The sequence below is a fragment of the Delphinus delphis genome, chromosome 1, assembly GCF_949987515.2.
Source record: "Delphinus delphis chromosome 1, mDelDel1.2, whole genome shotgun sequence".
Lineage (NCBI taxonomy): Eukaryota > Metazoa > Chordata > Mammalia > Artiodactyla > Delphinidae > Delphinus > Delphinus delphis.
Window position 1 is genome coordinate 162,548,222 of NC_082683.1, and position 19,150 is coordinate 162,567,371.

At 44.8% G+C, this 19,150-nt stretch overlaps 1 protein-coding gene across 1 annotated transcript in view; it reads right to left on the reverse strand.

The window, feature by feature from the left end:
* CNIH3 (cornichon family AMPA receptor auxiliary protein 3) overlaps positions 1 to 19,150 on the reverse strand; it is a 282,314-nt gene that overhangs the window by 62,991 nt on the left and 200,173 nt on the right. The window contains exons 2-3 of the mRNA XM_059997753.1: positions 12,855 to 12,923; positions 7,294 to 7,341 (exon numbers count right to left, since the gene is read on the reverse strand). Of these exons, the coding sequence (XP_059853736.1) occupies positions 7,294 to 7,341; positions 12,855 to 12,923 (117 nt within the window). The remainder of the gene's footprint in view (positions 1 to 7,293; positions 7,342 to 12,854; positions 12,924 to 19,150) is intronic.

The window sequence follows — 19,150 nt, forward strand, 5'->3', positions numbered from 1 at the left end:
AATCATCTTATAAACCGGAAGTGTGTACCTTCTGATCACCTTCTTCAAACTCCCTCTCCCCCTCTGATAACCAAAAATCTGATCTCTTTTTTATGAGTTTGTTTTGTTATTCTTATTATTTTATTTTTAGATTCCACACGTAAGTGAGATCATACAGCATTTGTCTTTGCCTGACTTATTTCACTTAGCACAGTGCCATGTTGTCACAAATGGCAGGATTTCCTTCTTTTTTATGTCTGAAATATATATATCACAAGTGCTTTAGCCATTCATCTGTCAGTGACACTTAGGTTGTTTCCATGTCTTTGCTATTGTAAAAAAACAAGCTGCTATGAACATGGGGGTGCAGGTCATCACTTCAACATAGTGCTTTTATTTCCTTTGGATATATACCCAGAAGTGGAATTTCTGAATCACATGGAAGTTCTATTTTTAACTTTTTGAAGAACCTCCATACTGTTTTTCACAGGGGGCTGTACCAATTTACAATCCCACCAACAGTTCACAAGGAATCCCTTTTCTCCACATCCTCACTAGCATCTGCTATCTCATCCCCATTCTAACAGGAGCAAGGTGATAACTCATCCCTCTCCTACAAATATATGGTAGATTGATGGCATTCATGGTACCCATTAATGGTCTCCCTGTATCCACACCCTTTGCCCTGTAACTCTAGTCCCTCCCACTGTGACCCTGGGCTTGGCCATGTGACTCACTATGGCCAATAATAGGACACTAATAGATCTGATGCAAACCAAAGCTTGGAAGAGTGCTTGTGTATTTCCACTTCTTCTCTTGCTTCTCTATGACACCATGAGAACAAGTCTAGATTAGTCTTTGGAGAATGAGATGGCCCATCCCAGCTGAGGCCATCCTAGATTAGCTTACGGTCTGCTGCCTGCCAGACACCTGAATGAGCCCCAGCTAAGACCAGAAGAACACCCCCTTCTCCCTATAAGCCCAGGCAAGATCCGTGGAACCACCAGATGACCCATGGACTCATGAGAAAGATAAATCGTAGTTGTCCTGAGTCGCTGATATCATGGCAATGGAGAACTAATAAGGATAGGGCCAACCAGCTCCCCAGATTCGAGTGAGAGGCCAGAGCCCACACGTAAGGCAGCTGTTGTGAAGTCCTCGGTTTCTCCTGCTGCAGCCTCGGGAGTGGAGTGAAGCGAGGACAGGGCTCCTCCTCTGGCTTCTGGTTCAGCCACCCCGTGACAGCATCACTATTTACACAGTGAGTAAAATGTCCCATCTTTCCCTCTGACTAACAAGGAGTTTGCCACAGAAAGCATCTGTAGATAAATTATACGTGAGACATGGTTTCTGAACTATGCAAGTTTTATTGCAGGATATTTTTACTTTTCTTCAAACATTCCCTCTAGGGGTGAACCATCCCACCAAGAAATTAAATAGAATTAGAAAAGAGCCTTAAAGGAATCCACTTGGCCCCATGACGGTGAGCCAAGCATATTATAGGGTCCCGGAAGCCCTCTGTAGCTTTGGTATTTGTATCTTCCCTCTAAAATAGCTGAGCAATATTGCTGTAGTAGTGGTCCTTAAGGAGCATGTTTCAAAGCGAACCAACAATTTCCCCTTTCATGTGGTGATTGAAAATGTGGACTCTGTTCAAACAGACTTGCCTTCAAATCCCAGCTCTACCAGCTTATGAAATATGACACATCTTTTAAGTGGGGCTATTAATCATGACTACTTCATAGAAATGTTGTGAGGATTAAAAGAGTTAATCCTTTCAAAGGCATACAGTAGTCACTCAGGAAAAGTAAGCAGCATTGTCACGCCTTAGCAATTCCCCAAGCCACAGAGAATTCTGATCTGGAAAACTTCTGAGTCAAGGATGGCCTCTCAAAGGCATTCCATACAACTGCCTCTGACTTTTTGTGTCCCTTTTCCCTGTATTATGTCTCTCCATGAAAAGAGACCATTCCCTCCAGAGCCCTGCAGGAAGAACTGCGTTAACGGCTAAAAAGACCAGAAGTCAAGCCAATCCCTTGTGGCAGGGAGTGCCAATAATTAGAGAAAAGGCACCGTCGTCACCATTCTCCCAGCAGTTAATGCACAACAAATTGTGTGCTCCAAAGTGACATGAGTCTTTCTCTAGGTTCTGGTACATAAATGTATTTAATAGCTTCCTCCTAGGTCAAAGAAATTGGAACAGACTTTGAAACTGTCTATTTTATAAATTTGTAGAGTCAGCAAATGGCTGATCTCTGGCACAGAATAAAATCTCTCTAAAAAAAAAAAAAGATTTTCCCCCTTATAAAAGTGGCAGATGCTTATAGTATCAGTTAGCTATTGCCATAATAATGCTGCATAACAAATCACTCCAAAATTCGGTGCCCTAAAACAATAATCATTTATACTTGCTCATGCATCTAGAGGTTGACTGGGGGTCACCTGATCTAGTGTGCTTGGCTCTGAGCTACAGGTGGCCTCAGGTCTGTATCCCCTGCCTCTCATGCTCCTTGCACCAGAGGGCTGGCCTTGATGATGTCAGAAGTGCAAGAAAAGGAGCAGAAACACCCAGTAACTCTTAAGGCCTCAGTACACACAAGCCCAGCCACATTCCGGTGGACACATCCCGTCACATGGCAGAGCCCTCCATCAGCAGGGAGAGGAAATGTACTCTGCTTCTCTCAGGAGGAACTGCAAAATCATAAGCAAAGGTCATGGATACAGGCAGGGCCGGCTTCAGGGACATGTCACCTGTGCAGATGCACCTGGGTCCCACGCTCAGAAGGGTCCCACCTTTGGCTGAATCCTCTGCTGTCAGCTTCGTAAAATTCCTAATAACCTTTCATCATGGAGCCCCACATTTTCATTTTTAACTGGGCCCTGCAAATTACATAGCCAGTCCTGGATACGGGGGAGGGTGAAGAATTGGGAACAATAATGCAATCTTCCTACTTAGCAAACTGACTTTACACTATAGAAGTGTCATATCCATTCCCCAGATGCCCCAGGCCCTGCTTTCAGAAGCACATCGCGGAATTTCTGCAGTGCAACCAGGTTCACACCATTCAGCTTCACTTCACAGCGTGATGCCTCCCCTAAGACAGATGTGTGGTTCTGATAAGCGTGAAATGGGGAGGGGCATTTGTGGCCATCAGTGATTACACTCGTGGCCTTACCACTGCCTTGTTCTCTCCAGAATTAAACTTGGAGCACCTGGCCCCCCCGCCCCCAGACTGGTTATACCTCCCCAAGGGACTCAACACCGTCACCGTCACCCTCACCCCCAACCCACTCATCGTCCTCTTTCTTGTCCCACTGCAACTGCTCAATGAAGAGAGCGAAAATTATCCACACACTAGAGCTTTTTATATCCACCACTGTCAGAAAACCTGCAGTGAGACTGGACACACTCTCGGGGAAATCAGGGTGCGAAATGGAGAATCACAGATTTGTCAAACCAAAGGGACATCCCAAACTATGCAACTAAGTCGCCCCTCTCAGGCGGGCTCCGTCTAACTCAAAACCATCGCAGACATCAGGCTGTCTAACTCCGCCTAAGGGAGGGGAACATTTCTTAGCCCCCAGGACGACCAACCTCAAGGTTAGAGGACAGCTGCTTATGAAGAAAGTTTCTCTTTATTCTCATGCCAATCTGCGGCTCTCACTTAAGTTCTCTTCCTCTAACCATTGCCTGAACTTGGAGACGCAACAGGAGACCCCTAGACAGTGTCCTCCGGACAAGGACCTTTCGCGTGCCCGAGAGCAGCCATCTAACCAACGTCTGCTCTCCACGCTCTCCACGCTCCCAAACCCGCACTTGACAGCGACCCTCAGAGTGACAGCATGCCCAGTGGGGAGCACAGCACAAGGGGCAAGTGGCTCTCGCCATGAAGGAATGAATCATGAGCACAAATAGACACAAGAATCCTGCAGTTCAGACAATCACCCAGAGAACACATTTTCTGATAATTACAGAGCTAAAAATGGATCCACTTTGAAAATCCCTTCCTTTCTCCCGAGAAAGCTGAGGAGGTGGTTTAACAACAATCAGCTGCTGAGATGCATCGCATTCTGGGGTGTTTAGGAGATGAGCTCCAAGAAATTTCTTGGAAGGTACAGTTCCCAGAAGGTGGTGATGCTAACGAAGTCCATCAGCCCTCTCCACCGCCCCCAGTACGTGCTCACAGCTTGGGAAACTGAACTCAGAAGCCCATTCAAAATGAGCCAGGAGAGAGGAGGCCCAGGCCTTCCTGCCCCGTGACTCTGCTCAAACGTCAAATGACAGTTCCCCAAGAAAATGGGAGGAGGTGCTAAGGGGGCTGCCGCCAGCGGAGGATTACCTCAGCTTCCTTCAGCACCACGGGTGTGCTCGGGGATGTTACAGGAAGTTTTAGGTATCAGCTAAGTGTCATATAATAATAACAATAACATTTAGTACGTGCCGAGCATTGATGAGCTAGACGCACATGTATTATCTCATTTAATTCTCACAACTCCACGAGGAGGGTGCTGTACTTATCACCCCCACTTCAGAGTCACACTGAGGGTTACACAGATAATCAGGGCACAGGCAGGAAGCAGCAGAAGCCTGTATACATCACCACTCCACCACTCTTCCAGTGCAAGGAACCAGAACTGGCTTGAGAACTTATTTGTAAGGTTAAAATACAGACTACAAAGAGGGGAGAGGGCATAAACACAGAGGAAAGGAATGGGATGGAAACTGTAGGCTAGAGACCTTCTGTGTCGTAAGGAGTACAATAAAGAGTTAAATTTGATTTAAAAATACAAATATGATGTAAGGACTACATGTGGTAAATATAAGTTTTGTGCCATGACATGGACACTGTTGAAATGAAGAAATGAAAAGACTATTATGGGACCTAATCAAACTTAAAAGCTTTTGCACAGCAAAGGAAACCATCAACAAAACAAAAAGACAACCTATGGAATGCGAGGAAATATGTGCAAACGATGCAACTAACAGGGAGTTAATCTCCAAAATATACAAACAGCTCATACAACTCAATAACTACAACAACAAAAAAAAAAAACAATCAAAAAATGGGCAGAAGACCTAAATAGACATTTCTCCAAAGAAGACATACAAATGGCCAATAGGCACATGAAAAGATGCTCAATGTCACTGGAGAAACGCAAATCAAAACTACAATGAGGTATTATTACCTCACACCTGTCAGAATGGCCATCATCAAAAAGTCTACAAAAAATAAATGCTGGAGAGGGTGTGGAGAAAAGGGAACCCTCCTGCACTATTGGTGGGAATGTAAACTGGTGCAGCCACTATGGAGAACAGTATGGAGGTTCCTTAAAACACTAAAAATAGAGCTACCATATGATCCAGCAATCCCAGTCCTGGGCATATACCCGGACAAAACTATAATTCCACAAGATACATGCACCCCAATGTTAGTTGCAGCACTATTTACGGTAGCCAAGACACGAAAGCAACCCAAATATCCATCAACAGATGAACGGATAAAGAAGATGTGGTATGTATATATACAATGGAATATGACTCAGTCATAAAACAGGAATGAAATATTGCCATTTGCAGCAACATGGATGGACCTGGAGAATATTATGCTTAGTTGAGTAAGTCGGACAGAGAAAGAAATACTAAATGAAATCACTTCTATGTGGAATCTAAAAAATAAGACAAATGAATCTATATACAAAGCAGAAGAAACAGACTCACAGACATAGAAAATAGATGTCTGGTTTCCAAAGGGGAGAGGGAGGAGGGGAAGGACAAATGAGGACCATGGGATTAGCAGATACAAACTCCTTTACACAAAATAGGTTAAGTAACAGGATTTACCGTGTAGCACAGGACAGTAAAGTAGGACCTTGGCAGAGGCAGCCACAGGCCATTGCCTGCTGTCTGGCTAGAGTCAGTGGTCAAGCAACACAGAAAAACGAGCAAAGCTCAAATGTGATGGACGCAGGTTATTGCTCTGCCAGAGAATTCAGGATGGTACATTCAAAATGGGGAAAAAAGGGCAACTTGCAGTGTGAAAGACACTTGGGTGTCAGTCTTAAAGAACAAACTAGAGTCTAGGGAAGTGACAGCTGGAGCAGGTTATTGGTGTCCGAGACATTATCTGGGAAAATAATTTACAAATTCATGAAGTTCCCTTAATACCAAATGTCATGTGCTATTTTCTTAATCATTTTTTATTCCTCGGATCACTAGTACTTTCATTATCTGAGCTTACTTCCCCACTGTGACAAAGATGTGGAACTATGACATACTGAGTCTCTTGGAAAACATTAAAGGACAAGTAATTAGCTAGAAAAATCATTGACTTCTTGATCAAGCTCTCTCTCCCAAGGAAAGGTATCATTAATTGAAATATAGAAAAGATTTCAAATGCTTGCAAAATTGTTTCCCTTCCATCAATTTTTGGCATGGCATTTGGTTTCTCTCCTATTCACATAAGGCTCAAAAACTTCTTTTGGGTTGACAGGTGGCTTTCCTATGACCTGTAGCGCATCTGCTCTGAACAGAGATCGGGGATGTCCTTTGGCTCAAGGCAATGGATACTGTTAGTTTTACATGCAAGTTGCTGTTCTCCACACTTTGCTGCAAAAAAGTACTCGCTTTCCTTACCGGAGCGTGGCAGACTGGTCTCTCTGCCACAGAGGTACCCCAGCTACGCCACAGAGTCCTGCTAAATACTAAACTTGAGCTGCACATGCACACGTGAATATGCATGCACACGTGTGCTTCCTGAATGCATTGAGGGCAGCTGTGACCTACTGCCCAGCCATTCAGAGCAACTCTAAATGCTTGGTTCCCGCTTTAATAACATCTCCCTTCCCACCCCTCCGACACTCCTGATGATGCTGTCAATCAAACCGCAAAGCTGAGTGGCAGGTTGAAACCTCAAAGGAAACCCAACAACCAGTTAAAAACTTGGCTGAGCCAAGGTGGGAGCGTTTCTGAGCCCCGCATCAGACAGGAACAAAGGCTGTGAGGCAACATCAGCTGTAAATGCCATCCATCATCATGCAAAGATAAAGAACCTCTAAATCCAACCAGAGGGCACTTGCAAATATCCAGTGCTGTCCTGACACTGACTGATGGCCATCCCTTTTAATTAGCTCCTCCTGTCTCTGGAGGTTTCCGAAGAAGTGATAACGTGCTCCCACCTCCTCCTCCCCCGCCACCATTCACCTCTGTGGGGAGACAGGACCGAAGCAGGCACTGAGCCTCACCAGCCCCTCCCACTGTGTGACCACCGTGACCACGTGACCATCCAAATTCCGTCACCGGGTGCTTGCACTGACCTTTCGTAGAAGGAAGCAGATGCGCTCGATGTTCCTCAGCCGTTCCCTCTATCAGGATGCATGGGAAAGAAAAGAGAGGGGAGGTTAGATTTTCTGCTGAAAGAACATGAGAAGCCCCACATTCAGCCCCTAGTAGAGGAGGCAGAACCCACCACAGATCCCTCCCAGTCATGACCTCCATGTTCTCACTCAAGTGGCTTTCCCTAACAAGTTTCTGCTCATACAACTCAACAGCAAAACACCAAATGAGCCAATTAAAAATGGGCAGAGGAAAACAGACATTCTTCCAAAGAAGACATAGAGATGGCCCCCAGGTACCTGAAAAGGTGCTCGATATCACTAATCCCCAGGGAAATGCAAATTAAACCCACAATGAGATATCACCTCACACCTGTTAGAATGACTAGCCTCAAAAAGAAAAGAGGTAACAAGTGCTGATGAGGCTGTGGGAAAAAAGGGAACCCTGGTGCACTGTTGGTGGGGATGTGAATTGACACAGCCACTGTGGAAAACAGTATGGAGGTTCCTCAAAAAGTTAAAAATAGAAGTACCACATGATCCATCATTCCACTTCCGGATATAGCCAAAGGAAACAAAATCACTATGTTGAAGAGATATCTACACCCCCATGTTCATAACAGCAGTTTTTACAATAGCCGAGGCATGGAAACAACCTAAGTGTCCATTGACAAATGAATGGATAAAGCAGTTGTGGTATACACATATATAATGGAATATTATTCAGCCATAAGAAAGAAGTAAATCTTGCCTTTTGCAACAACATGGATGGACCTCAAGGGCACTGTGTTAAGTGAAATAAGTCAGAGAAAGACAAACACTGTATGATCTCACTTACATGTGGAATCTAAAAACAAAACAAAACAAGAACAACAAAACCAACTCATATCTGTGGTAATCAGAGCTGGAGAGGGAACTGGATAAAGGCGATCAAAAGGTACAATCTTCCAGTCATAAGATGCAATTCCTGGGGATGTAATGTACAACGTGATGACTATAGCTAACACTGCTGTGTGGCATATTTGAAGGCTGCTAAGTGAATAAACCCCAAAATTTTCATCACTTTTTTTCTTTTGTATCTGTATGAAATGATGGATGTTAACCAATTAAGCAATTAAGCAATATATGTAAGTCAAGTCATTATGCTATACAGCTTAAACTAAATACACTGCTGTATGTCAGTTATATTTCAATAAAATTGAAAGGAAAAAAAGAGCTTTGAGCTTTTCTCCATCTACCTTGTCATAGTTATTTGCTCTTAACTGAACTTTCCCAGCACACAGCATGGGCTCAGCTTCCCTCTCAGCCCAGCACAGGTTTCTGTACTTTTTCCTGCAGCCTCTGTGTCCCTATAAGACAGTCAAACCGCAGAACGGGCACCACATGCTCGTGAATCCAAAGGCTGCGGTCGGGTCCCCGGGGAGGGCTTCCCATTCAAGCCGCGAAGAGCATGTGTGCCTGATTAGTGTGTGAGGTGGGGAAGTTCTCTGCCCATTGGTTTTATTTTTCTAAAGTGGCTGTATTTAGAGGAAGCAATCTTCCCACTCAATTAGACACCAGCAGTGCCCCCGGGCTAAGACTTTTCAAGATGCCCAAGTCTAGCTCCAGAGTGTGGCTCGCTGCCAAAGGAAGATGCTCCGGGGCTGCACAGGTGATGATGCTCGCCTAACACACTAAGTGCCGCCTCCCCTTTCCTGCAGAGACTTCTGCGATTTCTGAAGCCACTCTGAACACAGCTGTGGCATCTCCCAGTGCGTCATTACTGAGGCAATTTGGTTGCGGTCGATGTGATCATAATGAGATTCCTCCTGGATCAGGAGAAGACAGGTGGCTGGGATACTTCAATTTCCCTAATTAAATCATAAATATAGTGATTCCTGTGCACCCTTTAAGCCCAGAGGAAAGAGCCCACATCAGGACAAATTAGCATCCACATGGCTAGGAAGACAGACCACATCCTCCTCAACACACGTGTGTGTGCATGCGTGCACACACGAGCACAAACAGAGCTGGGCACTGAGGCTGCCTAAATGGAGAATAGTGGGAAAAGGTGTGAGATAACAGGCATGTAAGACGGAGGTTCAGGACACACGCTAGCTCCTTCCCCAGCAAGTCAGATCCTCTAAAGGACATTTCTCATTACTTTACAATGATATTAAATGCCCAGCTGGCAAAAGGAAGGGGAAAGGGTTAACATGAGAAACTAGGAGTTAAAACAAACATTCCTCCTCTTCCTACCACATGGAAGAGGGGTCCGCCCAGAGGGTCTGACAATATTTGGAGCTTAAATCCAAAGAACCAGTGGGCCTCATGCACGTTGATTTAGGAATGCATCACACCGGGCTTCCCCGGTGGTGCAGTGGTTGAGAATCTGCCTGCTAATGCAGGGGACACGGGTTCGAGCCCCGGTCTGGGAGGATCCCACATGCCGCGGAGCGACTGGGCCCATGAGCCACAACTACTGAGCCTGTGCGCGTCTGGAGCCTGTGCTCCGCAACAAGAGAGGCCGCGATAGTGAGAGGCCCGTGCACCGCGATGAAGAGCGGCCCCTGCTTGCCACAACTAGAGAAAGCCCTCGCACAGAAATGAAGACCCAACACAGCAAAAATAAATAAATTAATTAATAAACTCCTACCCCCAACATCTTCTTTAAAAAAAAAAAAGCATCACACCAATCAGCAATTGTTTATAACACAAGTCCATCCAGGGCTGGAGTTACCGAGCAGTGAAGCAGCTTTGTCAAGCCACCTGAGCCTGAGATGCTGCTTCAGAGGATCTACAGGGGCCCAAAGAGCTTAAAGATGAGTTAAATGAGGCTTCCAAAGTGTTTAAGTTCCTGCCAGGGAGTAACATCATAAAAACTGGGGGAAATGTGTCTAATACACTTCCATTTAGGGTTTCTATGGATTTTTAAAAAAATCTCAGACAAGAGTCCTTTACTTAAGGGCTTGAGTCTATCCATGAGATGTCTGGCCTTTGGGACCCAGACTCCTTAATTAATTCATTAACTAATTAAAAGGGTGGCTTTATTTTTTTTAATTTTTATTGGAGTATAGTTGATTTACAAAGTTGTGTTAGTTTTGGGTGTACAGTAAAGTGAATCAGTTATACATATACAGATATACACTCTTTGTAAGATTCTTTGCCCATATAGGTCATTACAGAGTACTGAGTAGAGTTCCCTACACCATACAGTAGGTCCTTATTAGTTACCTATTTTATATATAGTGGTGCGTATATGTCAATCCCAATCTCCCAATTCATCCCCCACTTCCCCTGATAACCATAAGTTTGTTTCCTACATCTGTGAAGAAGTGTGGCTTTAATAATAGGAATAAAGAGTTGAGATCCAGCTTCTCTGCTATGCAACCTCACCCTTCAGTCATTCATTCTTCCATCAACAAATAGTTATTTGAGCGCCTACTGTGTGCAGTTTCTGTCCTTGCACTGACCTTGCACAGAAGCTCCCAGTGGGGCATACACGGGTCCTAATTTTCTTTGCTCTGCCCGAACTAAGGAACCTGCCAAGGTGAGATGGAAACGGGCTCCACAAACCCGTCTCATGGTTTGGCCATCCTCCTGCACCCCAGTGTTGAATTCGCATGATGGAATTGAGGGGCCGGGCACTATTTCTTCACTAGTATTTACCCTAAGATCACACAAGGAACTCTGGGTGTTCTAAGTGAGCCGCTTTCTAACTCGAGCCCAAGCCACCAGGAGGAAGGGAAGCAGGCTCTTGACTCCCTGGCATTCCAAACAGAAGCACCCTCTCGGACTAGGGCAGCTCTGTGCACCTGGTCGATGTTGACGAGCCAAGTGTGGGACGCTGGGGCCAAACACAAAAGCATCCAGAAAGAAAGGAGACCCAAGGTGCAACGCGTTCAGGCCTACAGGAGCCAAGTTATCACCGGTGGTGGTGAGGCTGGCAGTTGGAAACAAGACGGATTTTAATAATGACAAGTTTCATAAGATATAGTAAGTGTTCAGGTGGATCTAGGGATTCTTCCAACTTGTCACAAAATTCCGCTTCACACAGTTGACTTGGAGAGGGTTAGGCTCTCTTTCATAGAATCAAAGAATTTGATGCCAAAGGGATTATAAAATCAGGCTCTTAAAGGCACAACGTAGAGTAGGTGGTAAGAACCCCGGCAGACTTGGGCTCCAATCCTGACTTCACTGCTCATGAGCTTTGAGTCCTTGGATAAGAGTCTATAAACTGGGTAAATAATGCCTGTCTAGCAGAGCTGTGAGGATTATAGGTTACATATATATAGGTCCTAGCATGTAGTAAAAACGCAAAAAAGCAACTCCAATAATAACCCTGTACTTTAGAGAGGGTGACACCAAAGCCTGCTCCCCTGGTCTTCTGGTACCTCCCTAAGAGCACAGCCCTCTTCAGGGGGCCTGCAGTTAAGGAGAACAGACCTCTCGTCCCTGTCACTAAAGAATGATGTCATAAGCCTTCCAGGTTAATATTCATACTAATATATATTTTTCTATATATATATATATATATATATATATATATATATATATATATATATATTCACACTAGAAAATTCCGGTGTTCTCTCTAAAACTTTTGACTGAAACTATCAAACTATCAACAGAACTATTCAAACAAAAGCGTGCCTTGGCGCTGGAAACCAGGGCCTGGAAGGAAGTTCAACTCAATGCAGGCCCAGCGAGCTTAGACTGAGAGACGGACTCGCGTGAACCGTGAGCTCCATCCTTTGGGCCCAGTGGTCCTGGTCTGGAAAGTGTCTGGAAAAGGCTCTGTCCACAGGCGGGCTGGTGCCTGGCTCTGGGATGTGGGCTGCACTGAGCAGAGGGGCGGACAGCCAACACCCACCCCCACTCAACAGACGTGAGGTCTCCCTCCTCTCCCTGCGTCGAGGCCTCTTTCTGCATCCATTCCAGGGCACGTGGGAGGGCAGCAGGCACGGCGCGACAAGCCAGCTGGCGCAGCAGAACTCTGGGAAGAGCAGGTGCTGGGGCAGGAGGTCTCTCACATGCTGAACCCGGGCCGGACAACCAGACGGCATCGGGTTCCCCAGGGGGAGGCAAGCTGACCTCAGGCCTGCAGAGTCTCCCGAGATGAATGCTTCCCGGGTGAAGGATATGGGGTGAGTAGCTGCATACAACAACCCCCCTGCAAGCCTCCCTCGGAGAAACCTGGCCAAGTGCAGAGCAGGGACAGCCATGGTGATGCTCCTACACCTGCCAACATGGTGGCCAGCCCGAGCCTCTCTCCTTGTTCAAGGGGGCGTAGCCAAAACCCACTAACATGGGGCCTTGAGGACTCCACAGCCACAGCACACAGACCTCTCCCACCCGGGTGGTGGGACTGCTATACTTGACTTTGCATGATAAATGGAGACCTCAGCAGCCTGAGGAAAGACCGCCCCGAGCCAGGCATGGAGGTGCAGCCCGGCCGAGCCTGCACTTCACTCCTCCTACTCATGGAGACCTCGCCCTCCTTCACAGGCCCCGGGTGGCCTGGGGTGACACCACCCTTCCGGCCACCAGCACCCACCACCTACCGCATGAACAGGGTTGCACTGGTCGATGGGGTTCTTAAAATCCGTCCTTAACTCATCAAAGGCAATTATCTGAAACAGAAAACACAGAATCAAGATGTTAGTGTCAATGCACCACATCAAAAGCTTCCTCTGATTTGGTCCAAAATAACTCAGGAGGCGGGCGAAGTGTATCAATGACACAAGACTGGCCAGGGGTCAATCACTGCCAAAGCTGGTAATGGGCACCTGGGGTTGATTGTACTCTCCTGTCTATGTCTGTGTATGCTTAAAAATCCCCAAAAGAGGGCTTCCCTGGTGGCGCAATGGTTGAGAGCCCGCCTGCCAATGCAGGGGACACGGGTTCGTGCCCCGGTCTGGGAGGATCCCACATGCCGCAGAGCGGCTGGGCCCGTGAGCCATGGCCTCAGAGCCTGCGCGTCCGGAGCCTGTGCTCCGCAACGGGAGAGGCCACAACAGTGAGAGGCCCGTGTACCCTCCAAAAAAAAAAAAAAAAAAAAAAAAAAAAAAATCCCCAAAAGAGGGAATGGGAGGGATGCTGTTTAAGGGTAGATACTTAAAACTAACAGATATGTAAGTCCTGGAGACCTAAAACAGTACAGTGATTATAGACAACAAAATTGTATTATAAACATTAAACTTGCTAAGAGACTAGATCTTAATTGTTCCCAGTACTTGAAGAAATGATAACTATGTGATGGGACAGAGTTGTTAGCTAACGCTACAGTGGCAACCATATTGCAACATCAATGTAGCAAATCTCTATGCTGTACACCTTAAATGTACTCAATGCTGTATGTCAAATATATCTCAATTTTTTAAATCCTCAAAATAAAGTTTTTTAAGTTTCCTGTGCTTCACAAAAATGTAGAGAAAACTCTGTTTCGATGAGAGCAGTTTGGGGTTTGGATAAAGGCATACAAAAATTTAAAACTTCAAACCAGCACTTTCCATTTTCTCCTTCAGGAAAAAACTGTTTACTTTTTATTTTTGTTTATTCTGGCAGAGATGCTGATTAGAAGTTAAATGGATAGAAGTCAGGCAAATGGGAGAAGAGAAAAGTCAAGAAAGCAGAGTTGACAGGAATAGAAACAACCCAATCTCTAGCCGTCCACAGCCCAGCCTGGACGATCAGCTCCTGGACAGTCAAGGCATCACACCTCGGTCCATCGCACTTGGGTTCTCAAGGTCATTCTGGACAGAGACTCAGAGGTCCCCAGAGAGCAATGGTTTCCCCCTTTGTCTGGAGGGGAGAATGTTGGAAGTGACCTTCTCTGGTCACAGAACGAGGCGTGACCCAGGCACAGAAAGAACTAACTAGAGGTGAAGCTTCCTAACCCCGGCCCACCTTGTCCCCCAGATGTCCCCAGGGAGACTCAGGGACAGAACAAGGTGGTATTCAGACAGGAGAGTGTCCTCTCTTAGGGTGTGGACGTCTTAGGTCCTCTCCTGGGCTGCACACAAATGGACAAACCAACTCCCCCAGGAAGGCACATCCCAGCGGTCCCTGAACACTTGGCAGAATTGCTGAAGCAATGAAGCTGCCACCCCACCCTCAACAGTCCCTGTTCCTGCAGCATGGAGGTGAAAGTAAGTACCAAGTGAGGGAAAACAACACGCTTCCCTCGAAAAAGCAAGTATGCTTTTAGAGCAATCACATGTCATTCTGATTTCAATACTCCTGCAGAATTAGGGGGAAATTCTAGTACAAGTTGTATTAAATAGACACATTTCTATATCATCCCTCGCCAGATAGTTCATTATCCAGCCTATACCTGTAGTAACAAGAAACTCACCACTTACTGAAGATGCTCCTTCCGTCCCTGGCTACCTCTAATCAATCATCATCTTCCTTTACTGAACTTACATATAACTCCCTAAGGTTTCCACCCACACACTAAGCCAGGGTCAGCAAACTACAGCCTGCAGGCCAAATCTAGCCTGCCACCCCTTTCTGTACAACCTGTGAGCTAACAATGGTTTTTACACCTTTAATATAGTAGAAAAAAATCAAAAGAAGAATACTATTTTGTGGCATGTAAAAACTATATCATATTCAAATTTCAGTTTCCATCAATAAAGTTTCATTGGAACGTAGACACAATGATTCTTTTATATATGGTCTATATTCTTACACTATGATGGCAGAGCTGAGTAGCTGCACAGATACCATATGGCCAGCAAAGCCCCAAATAGTTAGTATCTCACCCTTTACAAAAAAAAAATTTGCCAACCCCTATTCTATTCTTTTACTTCTCCTCTAGAGTGGCAGTGTCCAATATGGTAGCCACATTTGGCTATTTTAATTAGTTAAAATTAAATGTAAAATTCAGTTACTACACTTTAATTGCTCAAAATCACATCTGTCTAGTAGCTATTAAACAGCACAGATGTCAAACATTCCCATCATCACAGAAAGTTCTATTGTGTACAGCACTGCTTTAGAGGCACAGAGGATCGTTGAATCACTCTTCCACAAGAAACCCCTTTAAGTATTGCCAGCTATGGTGAATGAAGCCAATCTTCCTTCTTCAGGCGAAATCTCTCCAACCTTTACTTAGATTAACTGGCACTAAGTTACCTCATCATTCTGATTGCCCTTCACTGACATTACAGGTTGTAAATGTCTTTACTAAAACATGACTGTCAGAACTGAACACCATACTCAAGGTGAGGTCAGATGGCTCAGAGAGTAAACGTCTCACTCCCCTCCTCTGTTCTGTAAACTACGCCTCTGTTAATGTAACCTGATAGCATTAGCCTACTGGTAGCCACATCACACTCCTGGTTTCATACCGAGCTTGCATTGCCTAAAAGCCCAGGTCTTCTTCATGTGCTTCAGTTTAACTAAGCCCACCTCATTCCAACATGTCCATTATTGGATTTGGGCACCTAAGAGCAGAAACTGACATTTATCCCTTTTAATTCCTCCCTATGGGTCTAATCTGTTGAGATATGATCTATCTCCCAACTACAAATCCTAATGAACATAATGTGTTCATTATCCACATTCACCGTGATCTAAATACAAACAGAGCAGGACCAAGGGCAGAACCCAAAGCTCGCCACTCCTAGCTCCCGGGAGGCTGACATAAGCAATCTTTCGGCTCCTTATTTACCTAATTATAAAGACAATTCATCATATTTTGATCCATTCAACTGAAAGTAAATCTCTGGATAGCATCAGAACCCCATAACTGTTGGTGCAGCATATATAAGCTCCCCAAAGAGGCCGGGAGCTCATGGACGGAAGGAGTCAAGCCCTACGTCGTGGCCATGACTGAAGACCCACTTGTGTAATTCCCACCTCCAGCCCTGACCTGGGCCCATGTCCCTGTCTAAGTGCCGGGACGTGGGTCTGGGCTGAAGGGAGCAAAGGCTGCCGGTGCTTAAAGCAGCAGGAGAGGGGCCATGGGGATTCCGAGTTGCTAAGTGCATCTGAGAGCGGGCAACCACTGCCCAACTCGGGTCCCGACTTGGAGGAGGGTGTGAAGAGAGGAAGGCCAGAGTGCAGCTTACACCTTTGAGCTCCATGAGATAACGGGTACTTTGTGGCTGTTTTCTGATGATGGTGATGGCGATGTGCACAGTGAGGATAAAGGCTTTCAGCATCCCTACCCCCGGTAACTACTCACTAAATGATCCTTCCATTCACTTGACAAACATTCAGTGAGCATCTTTCACTCACAGGCACTGACGGGGCTAGCCCCTGCAGGTACAAAAATCAACAAGATACTGTTCCTGTCCTCACCAAGTTCCTGGGCTAGAAAGGAAGAGAAGCACGTAAACAAATCATTCTGCTACAATGTGATACGTGCTATATAAACAAGACGACTATAATAATAGCTAACATTTAGGGCATGCTCATTATATCCCAGCACCTCCACAGTCAAAACACAGAACGGCTCCATCACCCCCCAAAATTCTCTCCTGTTGCTCCTTTGGAGCCAACCCTTCCCCCATCCCTAACCCTAACCTCACCCCCACCCCGGACCCGGACCCGGCAACCATGAACCTCTTCTCTATCCCTATAGTTTTGTCTTTTCCAGAAAGTCATTTAAGTGCCACCACGCCGTATCTTGGCTTTTGAGTCTGGTTTCGTTCACTTAAGGTAACGCATGTAAGATTCAGCCACGTTGTTGCCTGTATCATCAGTTTGTTCCTTTCTGTTGCTGAGTAGTATTCCATTACAGAGATGAACCACAGTTTATTCATTCACCTGTTAAAGAACATGTGGGTTGTTTCCAGTTTTTTACAGTTATGAATAAAGCTGCTAGAGACATCTGCATAGCAGTTTTCATCTAAATGTAAGTTTTCAATTTTCTTGGGCAAAGAGGAAATGGATCGCTGGTTCATGTGGTAAGTGTATGTTTATAAAAGAAATGGAGAAACTCTTTTCCAAAGTGGCTGTACCATTCTGTATGTCCACCAGCAACATATGAGAGTTCCAGTCACTCCACTTCCTCACCAAAACTTAGTATTGTCAGTTTGGGTTTCTTTCATTTTAGCCATTTCAATGGGTGTGTAGAGGTATCTCATTATAATTTTAATTTGCATTTCTCCAATGACTAATTACGTTGGGCAACTTTTCATGGGCTTAATGGCCATCTGTGTGTCTTCTTTGGTGAAGTGTGTGTTTAAATCATTTGCCTATTTTATTTTTTTAAATTTAGCTGTTTTCTTATTGATGATTTTTGAGAATTCTTTATACATTCTGGATACAAGTCCTTTGTCAGTTATGCAAATTGCAAATTTAAAAAATTTTTTTAATTGAAGAATAGTTGATTTATAATATTGTGTTAGTTTCTGGCGTATAGCAAAGTGATTCAGCTGTATGTATGTAGATATATTATTTTTCATATTCTTTTCCATTATGGTTTGTTACAAGATATTGAGTATAGTACAAGATATTGTGCTATACAGTAGGACCTTGTTGTTTATCTTTTATATATAGTAGTGTGTATCTGCTAATCCCAAACTCCTAATTTATCCCCCCCACCCCACTTTCCCCTTTGGTAACCACAAGTTTGTTTTCTATGTCTGTGAGTCTATTTCTGTTTTGTAAATAAGTTCATTTGTATAGTATGCAAATATTTTCTTCTATTCTGTATCTTGTCTTTTCATTCTTAATAGGATGTTTCTAAGAGCAAAAGTTTTTCATTTTAACATTTATCAGTTTATCCAATTTATCAGTTTTTCTTATATTGATCATACTTTTGGTGTTGGATCTAAGAACTCTTTTGGATCTAAGAACTCGTAAGGCCACAGAGATTTTCTCCTAGGTTTTTCTTCTAAAACCTAGGGTTTTCTTTATGGTTTAAACTAAAAATTCAATTTCTTTAATAGATTTAGGACTATCCGTTTATTTATTTCTTATTACATGAGCTGGGAGCATTTGTGACCTTAAGGAACTGGCTGATTTCACCAAAGTTGTCAAATTTATAGGTCAAATTTATATTCCGAGCCACCCTCACTGCTTGTTTCATTTTCCCTCTTGGTTTTCTTGCTAAACTTTTGAGATGGAGGCTTGAGTGAGCACAGAAAAGGCTAGAAAAGGCAGCAGCTAAACAGTGGAAACAGCAAGAGAAACAGTTCTTCCACAAGCTGCATAACAGAGGTTCTAGCTAATCAGATTGTCTATGACCTTGCCTGGGGCTGGGCTGTGCAGGAGATGATGCTCAAGAGGGAGAGAAGGTCAGATGCCAGGACCTAGTTGTGTACAGAGCTGGAGGCTCCAAGAGAGGCAGAGCCAGGGGCTGGGGAGTCCACAGAGAAGTCCAGAAAGGAAGGGAGCTCCAAGAAGAGAAACACACTCGATGAGAAGCTGTTTCTGTGAACCTTGAGCCCTGACCCTGCCACCACTAGTCCTGGGCTAACTCATCCCCCAAAAGTCCTGACCCAAACCCTCCAGCTGCTCCCCAGCACCCCGGCCCCAGGATCATGAATCAACAATTCACTGGCCTTTGGAAGAATTAATATTGTTAAAATGGCCTTACTACCCAAAGCAATCTACAGATTTTATGTGATCCCTATCAAAGTACCCATGACATTTTTCACAGAACTAGAACAAATAATCCTAAAATTTATATGGAAGCACAAAAGACCCAGAACTGCCAAAGCAATCCTGAGGAAAAAGAACGAAGCAGGAGGCATAACCCTCCCAACTTCAGACAATACTACAAAGCTACAGTCATCAAAACAGCATGGTATTGGCACAAAAACAGACATATGTATCAATGGAACAGAATAGAGAGCCCAGAAATAAATCCTCACACCTACCGTCAATTAATCTTCGACAA